At 42.8% G+C, this 13580-nt stretch overlaps 1 protein-coding gene across 2 annotated transcripts in view; it reads right to left on the bottom strand.

The window, feature by feature from the left end:
- Positions 1–13580, bottom strand: part of LOC146490510 (NACHT, LRR and PYD domains-containing protein 3-like) — a 117939-nt gene that overhangs the window by 33101 nt on the left and 71258 nt on the right. Inside the window, exons 2-7 of one of the 2 annotated variants that reach the window (XM_085153087.1) lie at positions 8156–8287; positions 7952–8071; positions 6114–6192; positions 5765–5951; positions 3849–5646; positions 1005–1178 (exon numbers count right to left, since the gene is read on the bottom strand). In XM_085153087.1, the coding sequence (XP_085009213.1) occupies positions 1005–1178; positions 3849–5646; positions 5765–5951; positions 6114–6192; positions 7952–8071; positions 8156–8244 (2447 nt within the window). In that variant the 5' untranslated portion in view covers positions 8245–8287. The remainder of the gene's footprint in view (positions 1–1004; positions 1179–3848; positions 5647–5764; positions 5952–6113; positions 6193–7951; positions 8072–8155; positions 8288–13580) is intronic. The other variant, XM_085153086.1, reaches the window with a different exon arrangement.

Genomic DNA, 13580 nt, shown 5'->3' with positions numbered 1-13580 from the left:
CCAGTCCTTGTACTAAGCTAGGCTAAACATGTCCAGTGCCTGTCTCTGTGCAGCTTTTAATCTGATGTTAATAAGGTAGAAATGGAGGAAGAAGAAAATGACTTCATCAATCAACATGCAGCTACCAACCCAAATGGTGAGGTGGTGGTTAGTTATTACTGTTGTTTATGATCCCCTACATTATCCTACATTCAAATATATTCTCCAGCTACAATAGTGTTTGTGTTCCTAAAAGGATTTCATGAATGTGTTATTGTTCATGTCACATCTGTATGAAACAGAGGAAGTGAGGTTTATCCTTCATGATCACAAACTGTTCCAGCATGTAAACCTGAGATCTGTGTGGAGCAGCTGACCTGTACGATGTGCTCAACACAAACATTAATTACCATCAGTTACTGTGTGACTGAACCACATGGGTGTATGAGACATCGCTTTAAGTTTTAATAGCACATGGCAACATTCAGACGTGAATCCATACAGTAACAGTTTGATTTGTTACAGTGAGGAGACTGTTGAAGAGAACGATGAGGGGAAACTGTAACAGCAGCAACAGAAAACCAGGAGACAAAGCTGAGGTCTGGGTTCCTCTATGCTACACACAGCCTCCTGCTCCTGGACTTTAGTAAACACATAAATATCTCGAAGTACACTTACTTCAGAAACTCTATTAAACTCATTACAAGTTTACTTCAGCTTTAAATTACTCACAACATCAGCATACATGAGTAAGTCACAAAGTGTCTCACACAGCTACTGTTCAAGTTTAGTCATCTTTAATACAAATATACCTCAGTATTATGAATTTTACGGCTACCTGCTCATTAAACTGAACAATAATTCTGTTTTACCATTAAAATAAAATATGTGACTGTAAAAAATCTTCAGACAGTAATAAAGAAACTCATAAGCAATCCAAAGATAAAGAAAAGTTCACCTGCCAATTCTATAAAGCTTGGTTGTTTATACAATAATATCATTTAATGATCAGCTTGGATCCTGACCTGAAAGTTTCCAGTGTACAATGTGGACTCTGCAGTGCAGCAGACAGAAGCTTCACGCCTGAATCCTGCAGGTCATTGTTACTCAGGTCCAGCTCTTTCAGATTAGAGGACTGGGAGTTGAGAACTGAGGACAGAGCATCACAGCTTCTCTCTGAGAGGTTACAGCCACTAAGTCTGGAAGAAAACAAACAAACTAATTAAATCAGTCAAATGAAACATTTTTTAATGCTAGCATGCAATACAATTATTGGTTAACTAAATAGCTTCATTAAAACACAACTCTTCTTCTATATCAGCACTTACTCCTTGTAAGCTCCACCTGATCCAACTTTTGAGTCAGAAGACATGAAAACAAACTGTAAATCTAGTAGAAACATGATTGGAAATCTTCTCAGATCCATTTGTACATTTAGAGCCTGATACTGAAATATAGCAGCATGGACATTCACAGCAGCAAAGGGTTTTTTGCTGATCTGAGCTGGCTTGGCCCTGGCTTATTGAAAATTAAAGAAAGCGGAATCAGCTGTTCAAAACCCCACAAGGCTGTCCGCTGTGACTGAAACAATGGGACAGGTCGTGAATTCTTAAAATGGGTTCATTGAACGCAGCACGGATAAGATCTTGAAGAAGCTCATGGTGGTCGTGAGTTTTCAGACTTTGCTCTTTGAGCACAAAACTGATAACCTCTCAGAGAAGCTCGTGGCTCTCTAACGGGAGATTGAGAGATGAGTGAGGGATTGTTAGATCAGCTGTGAAATTGACATGCAGTTGTTCGCACCAAAGAAAACCACCATCATTTCATGCGGCTAACATACCAGCTGCGGTCTCAAGGCTGGAGTTGAACATAACAAATCTCACCCTGATAACAGACGGTGTTTAGACTGTTCCTTCCCATCCTAAGCATGCTTATCCCCTCCCGGTGCAGACGGTGGGTGGAGGGGACCAGCGCAAATGCTGCAGGCCCGGATGCGCTGTCTACACTGGCTGTCTCTCACCTTTTACCCATCCCTGTTGCTTGTCATGTGTTTCTATGGCGCATTAAGAGTTTTCATGTGTTCTGCGCTAAGGTCATTTGTTTTCTGTTCTCAAACTGATCTCCCTGTTGGAGCTCAGTCTGGGGGGAGTTCTTTTTTCTCCTCATCTTTCCTGATGTTGTGCATTTTCCGCTGTTCGGTTCCAGGTCGCTGCTCTAGCGGCTGATCGGCCAGCTACCTAGCCTGACCTGTCTCCCCAATGTGATGTTTGTGTATTGTATGTACGGTTGGCAAGGTCAGTATCCTAATTGCCCCTTGAAAATAAATACAGTGTTCTGAATCTGAATCTGAAAAGATTACAGAAGATGACTCTGTTCAGTAAATATTACACTCATGCTGTCAAGAAATCCAGCATGACAAAAACTCTGGTTGTTGCAGCCATCCGGTATGACATGCTTTGTAATGTTCTGCTGCAGTTTGTGACATGTAGTGTAAAGCGCTTTGGGGTCCTTAAGGACTAGAAAAGCGCTATACAAATGCAGGCCATTTACCATTTACCTTTGTTGATGAGTTGTGAAGGATGATGAACCAAACACTTGACTCAATGTTTTTCTTCTAAACTGGATGTAATTTTGGCAGCCAAGAATTTTTCACAATCTATCCCAGCTGCAAATAGGAACACAACAAATAAATAACTTTACCCACTTGGATCCTTATCATTCAAGATTATGAAAAGATTCTCTACTCTGAGAATATTGGTGATTTTAGATGAGAGAGATGATTTGGAAGATGATGAAGGGGAAGAGTTTTCAGAACTTGAGGCCTTTTGTCTTCTCTGTATAGGACAGAGAAGACAGGAAGGGAGGGAGAAGTGAGGAGAATAACACACAGGAAATGGTCTTGGGCAGACTCAAACCAGGCCCTGGAGTCACGACTCTAACCTTCAGTACATGGGTCACCTGCTCAGCCAGGTAAGGTACAGCAGTCAGCAGTGTGTGAGTTAATTTGAAGACAATGATGACTATAAGTCAGGTAAAACAAAATACTTATCATCAACCAACAAGGGGAAAACAGTGAGCTTGAATGACCAAGCTTTGACCAAGGGTGGCTCACTCCTTGGTCTTCTTGCCCAAGGAGTCAACCACACTGCATGGCTATCAATGTGGTGCAACGAAGGCCATCATACAGTACAGGCCATCCAAGCTGATTTTTAACTTTTCGTCCCAGATACCACCTTAAATATCATCTAGATTAGGATATGTTGGCTGATCTGAATTGTGTTCTAGATCCAATCACAACAAACAGAGAGCTGTTGTGTGTCCAAGGTGAACAGGAAGAATATATACATGCATAAAGTCAGAAGGTTTGCTTTAGACTCTGCTGCAGTTTATCATCAAAGACAAACAGGCACCATGCTGCCAATAAATGGCATCAAGTCTGACTTGAGGTTTTTCTTTTTTTTTTTTAAATCAAGATTACATTTTATAGCAACCACAGCAGATATAACCAGGGAAGGTGTGCTTGAGGGGATATAGCTAAAACAGCTGGTTTCAGACTGAAGATGAACTGAGGTGCTGCACCCAAATCTGCAGGTACAGGGAGGGACAAACATCTGCAGCCTAAGCTCACATGCAGCCTAAGTGTTTAAACAAAGACTGATAACATAACAGCAGCAGTGATGATCACAGTTTATGGTGAATCCAGCGCCTCGAGTACACCGAGTTTTGGAGGCATCAAAGAGTTTACAGTTGTATTGGAGAAATCCCAAAACTTTAGGATACAAATTCATACAAAGACAGAAAGCCTGGTGAAATAAATTACTGACACAGTTGGATGTTAAAAGTAAAGACATGAGTACAAATGTACTTACAGAGCTTTGTTGGAGGCTTTGACCACTGGCAGCAGCCTCAGAAGAGCCTCCTCTGAAGCAGAGTATTTCTTCAGGTCAAACACATCCAGATCTTTTTCTGATGACAGTAAGATGAAGACCAGAGCTGACCACTGAGCAGGAGACAGTTCATCTGTGGAGAGACTTCCTGATCTCAGGGACTGTTGGATCTTCCTCACTAGAGAACGATCATTAAGTTCATTCAGACAGTGGAACAGATTGATGCTTTTCTCTGCAGACAGATTCTCACTAAGTTTCTCCTTGATATACTGGACTGTTTCCTGATTGGTCTGTGAGCTACTTCCTGTCTGTGTCAGCAGACCTCGTAGGAGAGTCTGATTGGTCTGCAGTGAAAGACCCAGGAGGAAGCGGAGGAACAAGTCCAGGTGTCCATTTGGACTCTGTAAGGTCTTGTTCACAGCACTGTGGTAGAAGTGTTTCTCTGCAGATTCTCTTGTTTCAGACTTCTTGGGGGTTGTTTGTTGTTGTTCCAGCAGATTGAGTCCAGAGTTGATGAAGGTCAGATGGACATGAAGAGCAGCCAGAAACTCCTGAACACTCAGATGGATGAAGCAGAACACCTTGTCCTGGTACAGTCCTCTCTCCTCTTTAAAGATCTGTGTGAACACTCCTGAGTACACTAAGGCTGTGCTGATATCGATGCCACACTCTGTCAGGTCTGATTCATAGAAGATCAGGTTTCCTTTCTGCAGCTGATCAAAAGCCAGTTTTCCCAGAGACTCCATCATCTTCCTGCTCTCTGGACTCCAGTGTGGATCTGTCTCAGCTCCTCCATCATACTTGACCTTCTTCACTTTGGCCTGAACCACCAGGAAGTGGATGTACATCTTAGTCAGGGTCTTGGGCAGCTGTCCTCCCTCTCTGGTTTTCATCACATCCTCCAGAACTGTAGCAGTGATCCAGCAGAAGACTGGGATGTGGCACATAATGTGGAGGCTTCGTGATGTCTTGATGTGGGAGATGATCCTGCTGGCCTGCTCCTCATCTCTGAATCTCTTCCTGAAGTACTCCTCCTTCTGTGGGTCAGTGAACCCTCTGACCTCTGTCACCATGCCAACACAGACAGGAGGGATCTGATTGGCTGCTGCAGGTCGTGTGGTTATCCAGAGGCGAGCAGAGGGAAGCAGTTTCCCCCTGATGAGGTTTATCAGCAGCACATGCACTGAGGTGGACTTTCTAGGGTCAGTTAGGATTGTAGTTTTGTGGAAGTCCAGAGGAAGTCGACACTCATCCAGACCATCAAAGATGAACACAACCTGGAAGTCTTCAAAGCTGCAGATTCCTGCTTCTTTGGTTTCTGTAAAGAAGTGATGAACAAGTCCCACCAAGCTGAACTTTTCCTCTTTCAGCACATTCAGCTCTCTGAAAGTGAATGGAAATATGAACTGGATGTCCTGGTTGGCTTTGCCTTCAGCCCAGTCCAGGCTGTATTTCTGTGTTAAGACTGTTTTCCCAATGCCAGCCACTCCCTTTGTCAGCACTGTTCTGATTAGTTCATCTCTTCCAGGTGGGAGTTTAAAGATGTCTTCTTGTCTGATTGTTGTTTCTGGTCTGTTTGGTTTCCTGGATGCTGTTTCAATCTGTCTGACCTCATGTTCATCATTGACCTCTGCAGTCCCTCCCTCTGTGATGTAGAGCTCTGTGTAGATCTGATTCAGGAGGGTTGGGCTTCCTGCTTTAGCGATCCCCTCAAACACACACTCGAACTTCTTCTTCAGAGCAGATTTAAGGTTACGGGGACAAACTGCAGCTTGAAGTTCTGAATGAGAAGAAAAATAAACACTCAATTCCAAAAAGAACTAATCTTTAAAACATGTTGCTCCATCTTCCATCTCTGGAAAATGTTCATTTATTCATAAATTCATAAATCCTCTTACTGCTCTGCAGACGGTCAGCCAGCTCCTCCTGCTTCATTCTCCTCAGGAAGTCCACTGTAATATTCACAAATGCCTCTCTGCTGCTGCTCCTCTGACTCTCTACGCATTCTGGGTAATCTAGACTCAGAACCTTCTGGATCTTCTTCAGCTCCTTCTTCACAAAAGTGATGATGTTGTCCTCCAGCAGCTGGAACAGAATACTTTCTGAATGAGCCAATCAGACTGAAATCATGGAGCCAAACATCAGATCCATGTTGGACACACTGACAATCCACTGGTCTACAAAGAGCAGCATGGAGATGACTGTGAACAGAATAGATGTAACAGTAGTTGTTGTACATGTACAGACCATAAATATAAAGTCCAGCTGTGTTTGATGCTGCTGGGCAGACTGACCACTGGGAACCTCTGAGCTCTGCCTGTCCACTCTGTGGAGGAACCATGAAGGATTAGATCCACACAGGATAAAGATCCAGGAGTTTCTGCTCAAATAACTTCATCTGAATCAAGTTTGTCAAGTTTTAGACTCTCAGATTCTGAAGATATATTTTCTGTTTTCTTTGAACTTTCTTTCATCAGTGATGGAAGTGATGATGTTGCAGAAGCTCAGAGGAAACTTTGAGACTTCATCAAACTGATAAATTCACTCACTGGAAGGTAAAACTGTGATGAACCATCAACTAATGCTCTCAGGAGGCCAAAGGTCCCTGAATGTAACTGTGCAGTAGATTCATCGAGTGTTTGAAACCTGACGACTTCCATATGTTTTCATTCTACACACAAGAAGTCCTTTTCTCATTGGTTTGATTTGAGTTTTGAGTTTTCTGAGTCTCGTATTTGGAGTCGAGTCTAATCAATGATCTGACAGAAGAACATTAAAAAGGATTTACCAGTGCTGTCAAAATTATGTAGTGTTAGGGTTAGGGGGTTCATCTGTTATCATGATTAACATGAAAAAAATCTTTAACACGACACATCTGGAGTGCAGAACGACTCAAAATCCCTGAAATGTTTCTATCAACGCACTTCGAGCAGTTTGTCCAAGTAGAGTTACCTTTGCACACGTGCAGATGTGCAGCACATCTGTTAGTGACGGGCAGCTGAACCAATCAGCTCAATATGGAAGATGATAAACACACACTGTCCTCTCGATGGAAAGTTTGAGTATTAAAAAAAATAACAAGACGGACCAGCCGACCAACATGAAGGATTCTGCACATTGTGACAGAAGGAATTTTCTTTTCACCGAAACACTTCCAGCTTAAAATATCACAATAATGCAAAGCACTGATGACACAACTGCCAAGTGGACAAACTGCAGACCTGTTAATATTGTTAATAACATAGTTTTGGTTCCTCGTGTCAAAGACTTGAAGAAGAGTGACAGACTGTGTTAGACTGCTGCATGATCAATGCCACCTCCACAGACTTGTGAAGAAAATGATTGTTTTACAGATGGGCTCAGATTCAGGATCAGCTGAGGAGTTATGACTAATTAATGACAGAAAATTGTGTCATTAATTAGTCATTTTTTAATCTACTGACAGCACTAGTGTTTACTCTTGTGCCTCCAACTGTTTTACGACCTTTCAACACCTTCGTGGTCAAAAGTGTACACGCACAAAATCTACAATAAAATCCTCATGCAGCAATAGGACAGACACACAATCCATTTATCTCTTTGTCTCAAACACACACATGTGTATTCAAAGCCTCGATTTGTTCATATTTCATCTGTTGTGTTTTTATCTTCAGCGTTTTCAGCGTTGGTGCATTTTACACCAAACATGTTTCCATTGATGAATCAGATTGATTTGAATGTGTTTCACACACATCCATACAAATCACTCCCTGGTGGTCACATGACTCTATAACATAACAGGAGTCATGTGACAAGAGTTTGATGCTGTGGCCTAAAATGTCAAAATGGTTGAATGTGGTGGAGTAAAAATGTGAGATGTCAAATACTTTTCTTCAATATGAAATGTTTGCAGGGCCTGACAGGAAGTGGACGGACGCTCTGATCACTTCCTGTTTGCTGAAGTGGGTTTTCAGTTGTTTAAAAACCAAAGGCTTGTTTTAAAAGACAGTTTAAATGGGACTGAGGGAATGACGTGTTTGTACTGCAGTTTATATCCAACAACATCAAGCAGTTTAATCAAAGAGTTCATGTTACTAACAGCTCACCTCTCTGCAGCAGACACAGGCTGGACTTTAAAATTAATGAAGTCCTCTTTAGACCAGTCACTCTTTAAGGACACACAGCTGGCTTCAGGTTCATGTTTACGTTTAGTTCCTTGTTTCTTCCTGTGAATAATGATGGAGCAGTGATGTGAGTGCTGAGCTGTGACATGGAGAAGAGTCATGGACAGTTAGAGATGGTCATCTCACCTCTGAGCTTTGGTCTGGCTCTCATGTTCCCCACACAGAGTGCTTTTAGAGGGAGGGACTCCCTCCTCTCTGTCCTCACACTGATCCATGCTGCTCAATTCACATCAGCTCACACACACTTTCTACCTTCACCTGCAGAGGAAACACAAATCATTCATGTGCACATCAGCTGAAATCCTCCTTTCATCATGTGTGCTGTCCAAATATCAGCTGCTTCTTTCCTGCTTCATCTCAGTGTCAGCTGAATGCAGTCAGACAGCAGTGTGAGGCAGAGGAAGCTGCCATCAGCTGCTCTACTATCAGTCCACTAGATGGAGCCTGAAGCACACACGATGCGTTCACTGACACACACTGATTCACTGTGACTGGAAGCTTCAGTCAGTTCAACACGTGTGAACAACATTTTAAACATTTCAGCTGATCCATGATTCAAAGAGGATCAGCAGAGTTAAAGCTTCACACGAATTATTCCTGCTGAGTTTGCAGAGAACTGCACACACACTGATTTACTGCTAATGAGAAGCTTCTTCCATCCAGTAATTCATCATCCATCAGCTCTGCTGCTGCTCTCAGTCCTGGACTCTGATCACAAACTAAAAGCAGCTTTTTAACTCGTGTCTGTAAGAACTCTTAGTGTTAGCTTAGTGTTAGCTTAGTGTTAGCATGCTGTCTGACTAGCTTAGCGTCAGAGCTCTGCAGGTGTCTCGTGTGTAAATATTAATCACAGTGACGGTAAAGGAGGTAAAGGGCTGTGACGTCATCACGTACGCTGCGTCCTCTGTGGGCTCTGAGTGAACTCACAAAGTACAAACTACAAGTACACAAACACGAACGTAGCTCAGAGTGGCGGACACACTCGGCCTCGTTGGTCCAGCTGTGAGTCCGTTACCGTGAACTATGGAGCGGCAGATTTGTGCTGAACTAAGCTGCACACAGCTGATGTTAGCCAGGAAAACATTACACACTGACTTTAATGGAGAGACCGGAAATACAAACACACACAGTTTGTTGTGTGAAGAAATCAAACATGAGCTGAACAAACAGTAAAGTTCCTAAAGACAAACTGTTAAAGGAGGAAACAAAGCAAACTTACAGTTTCTTCACACACCAACAACAAGCTCCACTCCACGAAGTTCAGGAAGTGAAAGTAAACTTTGAGCAGGAAGGAAACACCCAAAGAGACGTTTGAGGACAATCTGGAGCATTGGACACTGTGTGCTGAGTTCATGTGCACCTCGGAAACTCCAAACCTCTGGCAGGCTGTGATTTATTTCTGCTGTTTCTCCTCTTTGAAACACAAACATCCGTCATCACTTTGTTGTTCTTCCTGCAGCGTTTAAATATTTCAACACTGAACTGATGTTTGTTCAAAGCTCATTTCAACCTGTTGAAGTCATGAATGAAAGTGCAGACTGAGAGTGGATCACATGATGTTTAAGGTGTGTCATGTGACATGTTCAGTATTGTCACACATGTCTAGATTGTCCCTGATATCATAACTGCTCAAACACTGATGATTATATTTGAAGAATTATTACTGATGGCAGCAACGTTTGAATGGAGCTCTCTGTCTGTGCTGATTTGTCGCCCTCTGGAGGTCAAAGCACAAACTGCATGATGTCACTGTAACCACCACAGTGACAGGAAGTGTTTTTATGACTGAAACACTGAAATGATGCTAACGGCTGTCGTTAGGCTCACTGACAGCAGTGCTGATGTGTTCATGTCAAACACTGGCTCAGGTCAGACTCCTTCATCCTTCTCCAACGTGAGGCCGCCCTCAGACCCACAGGAGCTCTGACCTTTGACCTCCTGACCCTAACCATTTTAGTCTTGTTGCATCTTTAAATGCAAATCCATCCAAACTTTAGCCGAGCAAAAGAAGCTGGAAGTTGTTCTATGAATGATGTTCATCCCAGAGTTTCTGTTTCCAGCTCAGACGTGTTAAACGCTGCTGCTGTGCTACATTTGTCATTTCCTGCTTTCACTTCCATCCGTCAAAGTGCTGAACTCATCTGATCACTTTAATGCAGTAAAACAGGAGCTGTAAGTCTGACATTTATTTACTGTCATTACAAACAGACACAGCTGGATTAGCATCCAGACAAAGGGCATGAAAAAATGAACTGTTTGCACACTGAGCATGTGCAAACACAGCAGCCACCATCCTGTCACACTGAGCATGTGCAAACACAGCAGCCACCATCCTGTCACACTGAGCATGTGCAAACACAGCAGCCACCATCCTGTCACACTGAGCATGTGCAAACACAGCAGCCAACATCCTGTCACACTGAGCATGTGCAAACACAGCAGCCAACATCCTGTCACACTGAGCATGTGCAAACACAGCAGCCACCATCCTGTCACACTGAGCATGTGCAAACACAGCAGCCACCATCCTGTCACACTGAGCATGTGCAAACACAGCAGCCACCATCCTGTCACACTGAGCATGTGCAAACACAGCAGCCACCATCCTGTCACACTGAGCATGTGCAAACACAGCAGCCAACATCCTGTCACACTGAGCATGTGCAAACACAGCGGCCAACATCCTGTCACACTGAGCATGTGCAAACACAGCAGCCAACAACCTGTCACACTGAGCATGTGCAAACACAGCGGCCAACATCCTGTCACACTGAGCATGTGCAAACACAGCAGCCACCATCCTGTCACACTGAGCATGTGCAAACACAGCGGCCAACATCCTGTCACACTGAGCATGTGCAAACACAGCAGCCAACATCCTGTCACACTGAGCATGTGCAAACACAGCTCTCAGCTTCCATCGCTCACAAGCTCCACCCTCCAGTTAAAAGCCCAGAACAAAGCTTGTGACCAACACAGCGCAGACAGAGGTGATGTCCACGCTCTGTTTCTGGGTGGGAAACTCACCTGTGGGCGTGGCTGTTCCTCCCCTACAATCTCTGATGTCACAGCTGCTAAATTAGACTGAAGCCAGACTCAAACAGAAACAGCCTCAAAGACTCCGAGAGAGAGCGCTGCTCCATCTCTGGACCCAGATATATGTTCCACCACCACGCTGCAATGCATCCTGGGATAGGGTGGGCCCACCTGTCCTTCAAATCCAGGGAGAAGGAGGACACGTTTGTGGGAGTCTGGACGGCCTTCGTGGCCTCGCTGTGATGTCATGAACCTTCAGAGGAAGCAGAGGCTGAATTGAAACACACCTGCTGACTTCCTGTGTTCTGCTCTGACAGCTGCCATGTGTCACAGTGTGGATAATAAAGCCATCAAACTGCACTCAGCTCCAATAACACCATCAGTGTTTGATGTCCAGAGGATTCATCAGCTTTAACCATGATAGAAGCAGGAAGTTAAGATCAAGATGAACCATGTTGTGACTGAAGGACAAAGCTGAAACATACAGATGTGTACAGATGTGTGGAAAATTAAGCAGCAGCCATGTTTGGAGGCTCACTGAAGTCCTCCCAGCCACCATGTGTCCATGTGAGGGCAGTGGGTCTCAGGAGGTTCATAAAAACAAATGTTAAATGACTTCTTTGCCTCTTGTTGGTAGGTCAGCTCTGCAGCTACAGAGTTGCTTTTTGTGTCTGTGAACCTGAAGCTTGTCCTCTCTTCAAATCTTTGTCCTGCTACAGCGGACGAGCCCAACGGCAAAACAGCTTACCAAAGTTGTACTAAAACATTTTTAACAGATTTCTGCCAAAATCGGTTCGAGGTCAGTAAGCACAACCAGAATTCATACATAAGGCACACTCTCGATTTTTGAGAAAATTAAAGGATTTTAAGCCTTATAGTGTGGAAAATACGTTATACAGAAGAAAAGAATATATCGTGATATATATCGTTACTGCACATGCTTCAAATGATATGGATTTGAGGCCTTATCGCCCAGCCCTAAACAACAGGTTATTAAACACAGCTGTATGAACACTAACACATCAGTTTGATCTACAGATCAGATCATACATCAGGTTTACTTCATGTAAAATAAACGTCTCACTCTATGAGCTCCATCAGTCTGTGTAACTCCTCATTATCATTTCTGAGCAAAGTTTACCTGCACACTTCCTCATGTCTGACAGTGTCACAGTGTGTGTGTGTGCCAACCAGAGATGGGCAGTAACGCGTTACTTGTAACGAGTAAAGTAAGGGATTACTATTGCAAAAACGGTAATTAGATTACCGTTACTTTCCCGTAGGAACGCTGCGTTACTGCGTTACTAAAACCGTGATTTTCTTGCGAGAATGTCTCATGACAGTGACGTAAGCGAGTGTGATGTTCGTGACAACAGCTGTAGGCAGATCAACAATGGATCATATATCGAGTGCAGAGAGAGTATGAGCGTGCAGCGTTTAAAGCGTGGAAGTACTGACCTTACTTTGAGTTTGATCCCATAAAAAGTGACAAAAACATTAGTGTCCGTTGTGTGTGGGAAGAAAACTTCTTTTTACAGCAAACCCCCCCCCCCCCCTAAACTTCCAAGCAAGCACCGAGTAGCTACGACGTAATGGGAAACTCATAGAGAAACTGCGGTATCCTTCCACTGACCGCTGCGGCACACCTGCACCAGGATAAACCTCCGCCTACTCTACTCCTGCTTTACAGGTGAAAATAGAGCAAAAGGGCCGCTAGTCTTTGACTTTATTTATTTTCTGCTGTGTTTTACTTGCATCTGAAAGAGTGAGTGTAAACACAAAAAAATAATTAAAAAAAAAATATATATATATATATATATATATATATATATATATATATATATATATATAATGTGCTGGAAAGTGCAGAAAAAAGGTTTAAATGTTAAACTAATTTCTTCCAGTCAGATAATGCTGCATATAATTAAAAGTTTGCTTCATGCATAAAGTTAAAAGATTAAAACTAATAAAACAAGTTTTAAAAAGAAACTTTTCCATTTGATTACATTTTGTATGATGATTATGTAGAAAAAGTAGAATTGGGCTGAAAGATCTATCGCTTTATCACCCATTCAGGTTGTAAATCATGTTTTTAAAAAGTAACTAAGTAACTAAGTAACTAAGTAATTAATTACTTTTGAAAATAAGTAATCAGTAAAGTAACGGGATTACTTTTTTGGGGAAGTAATCAGTAATTAATTACTGATTACTTTTTTTAAGTAACTTGACCAACACTGGTGCCAACATTAACCAGCTTATCATCAGCTCCTTCATGAATAACTCAGACTGACAGAGTAATGAACAGAGCACAGAGTGAAGCCTCTGCTCTGATCATCAAGCAGGATTCACATAGTAACATGTTTTTCCTTTGAACACTTCATTGCGTTTCACTTGAAACAGATGAAAAAGTGTTCGATTGTGCGCTTCACAAAGTCCTGAGTCACAGAGGTTTAAATGTGTTTGATTCTGAGAGGCTTTACTCCTGCATTAACATCAAGTATATGTAGGATTTAAA

The sequence above is a fragment of the Neolamprologus multifasciatus genome, unplaced genomic scaffold (genome assembly GCF_963576455.1).
Source record: "Neolamprologus multifasciatus unplaced genomic scaffold, fNeoMul1.2 chr03_unloc_1, whole genome shotgun sequence".
In the NCBI taxonomy this organism is placed as follows: domain Eukaryota; kingdom Metazoa; phylum Chordata; class Actinopteri; order Cichliformes; family Cichlidae; genus Neolamprologus; species Neolamprologus multifasciatus.
The sequence above is the reverse complement of the archived record's forward strand: the minus strand, read 5'-3'. Positions and strand labels throughout refer to the sequence as shown.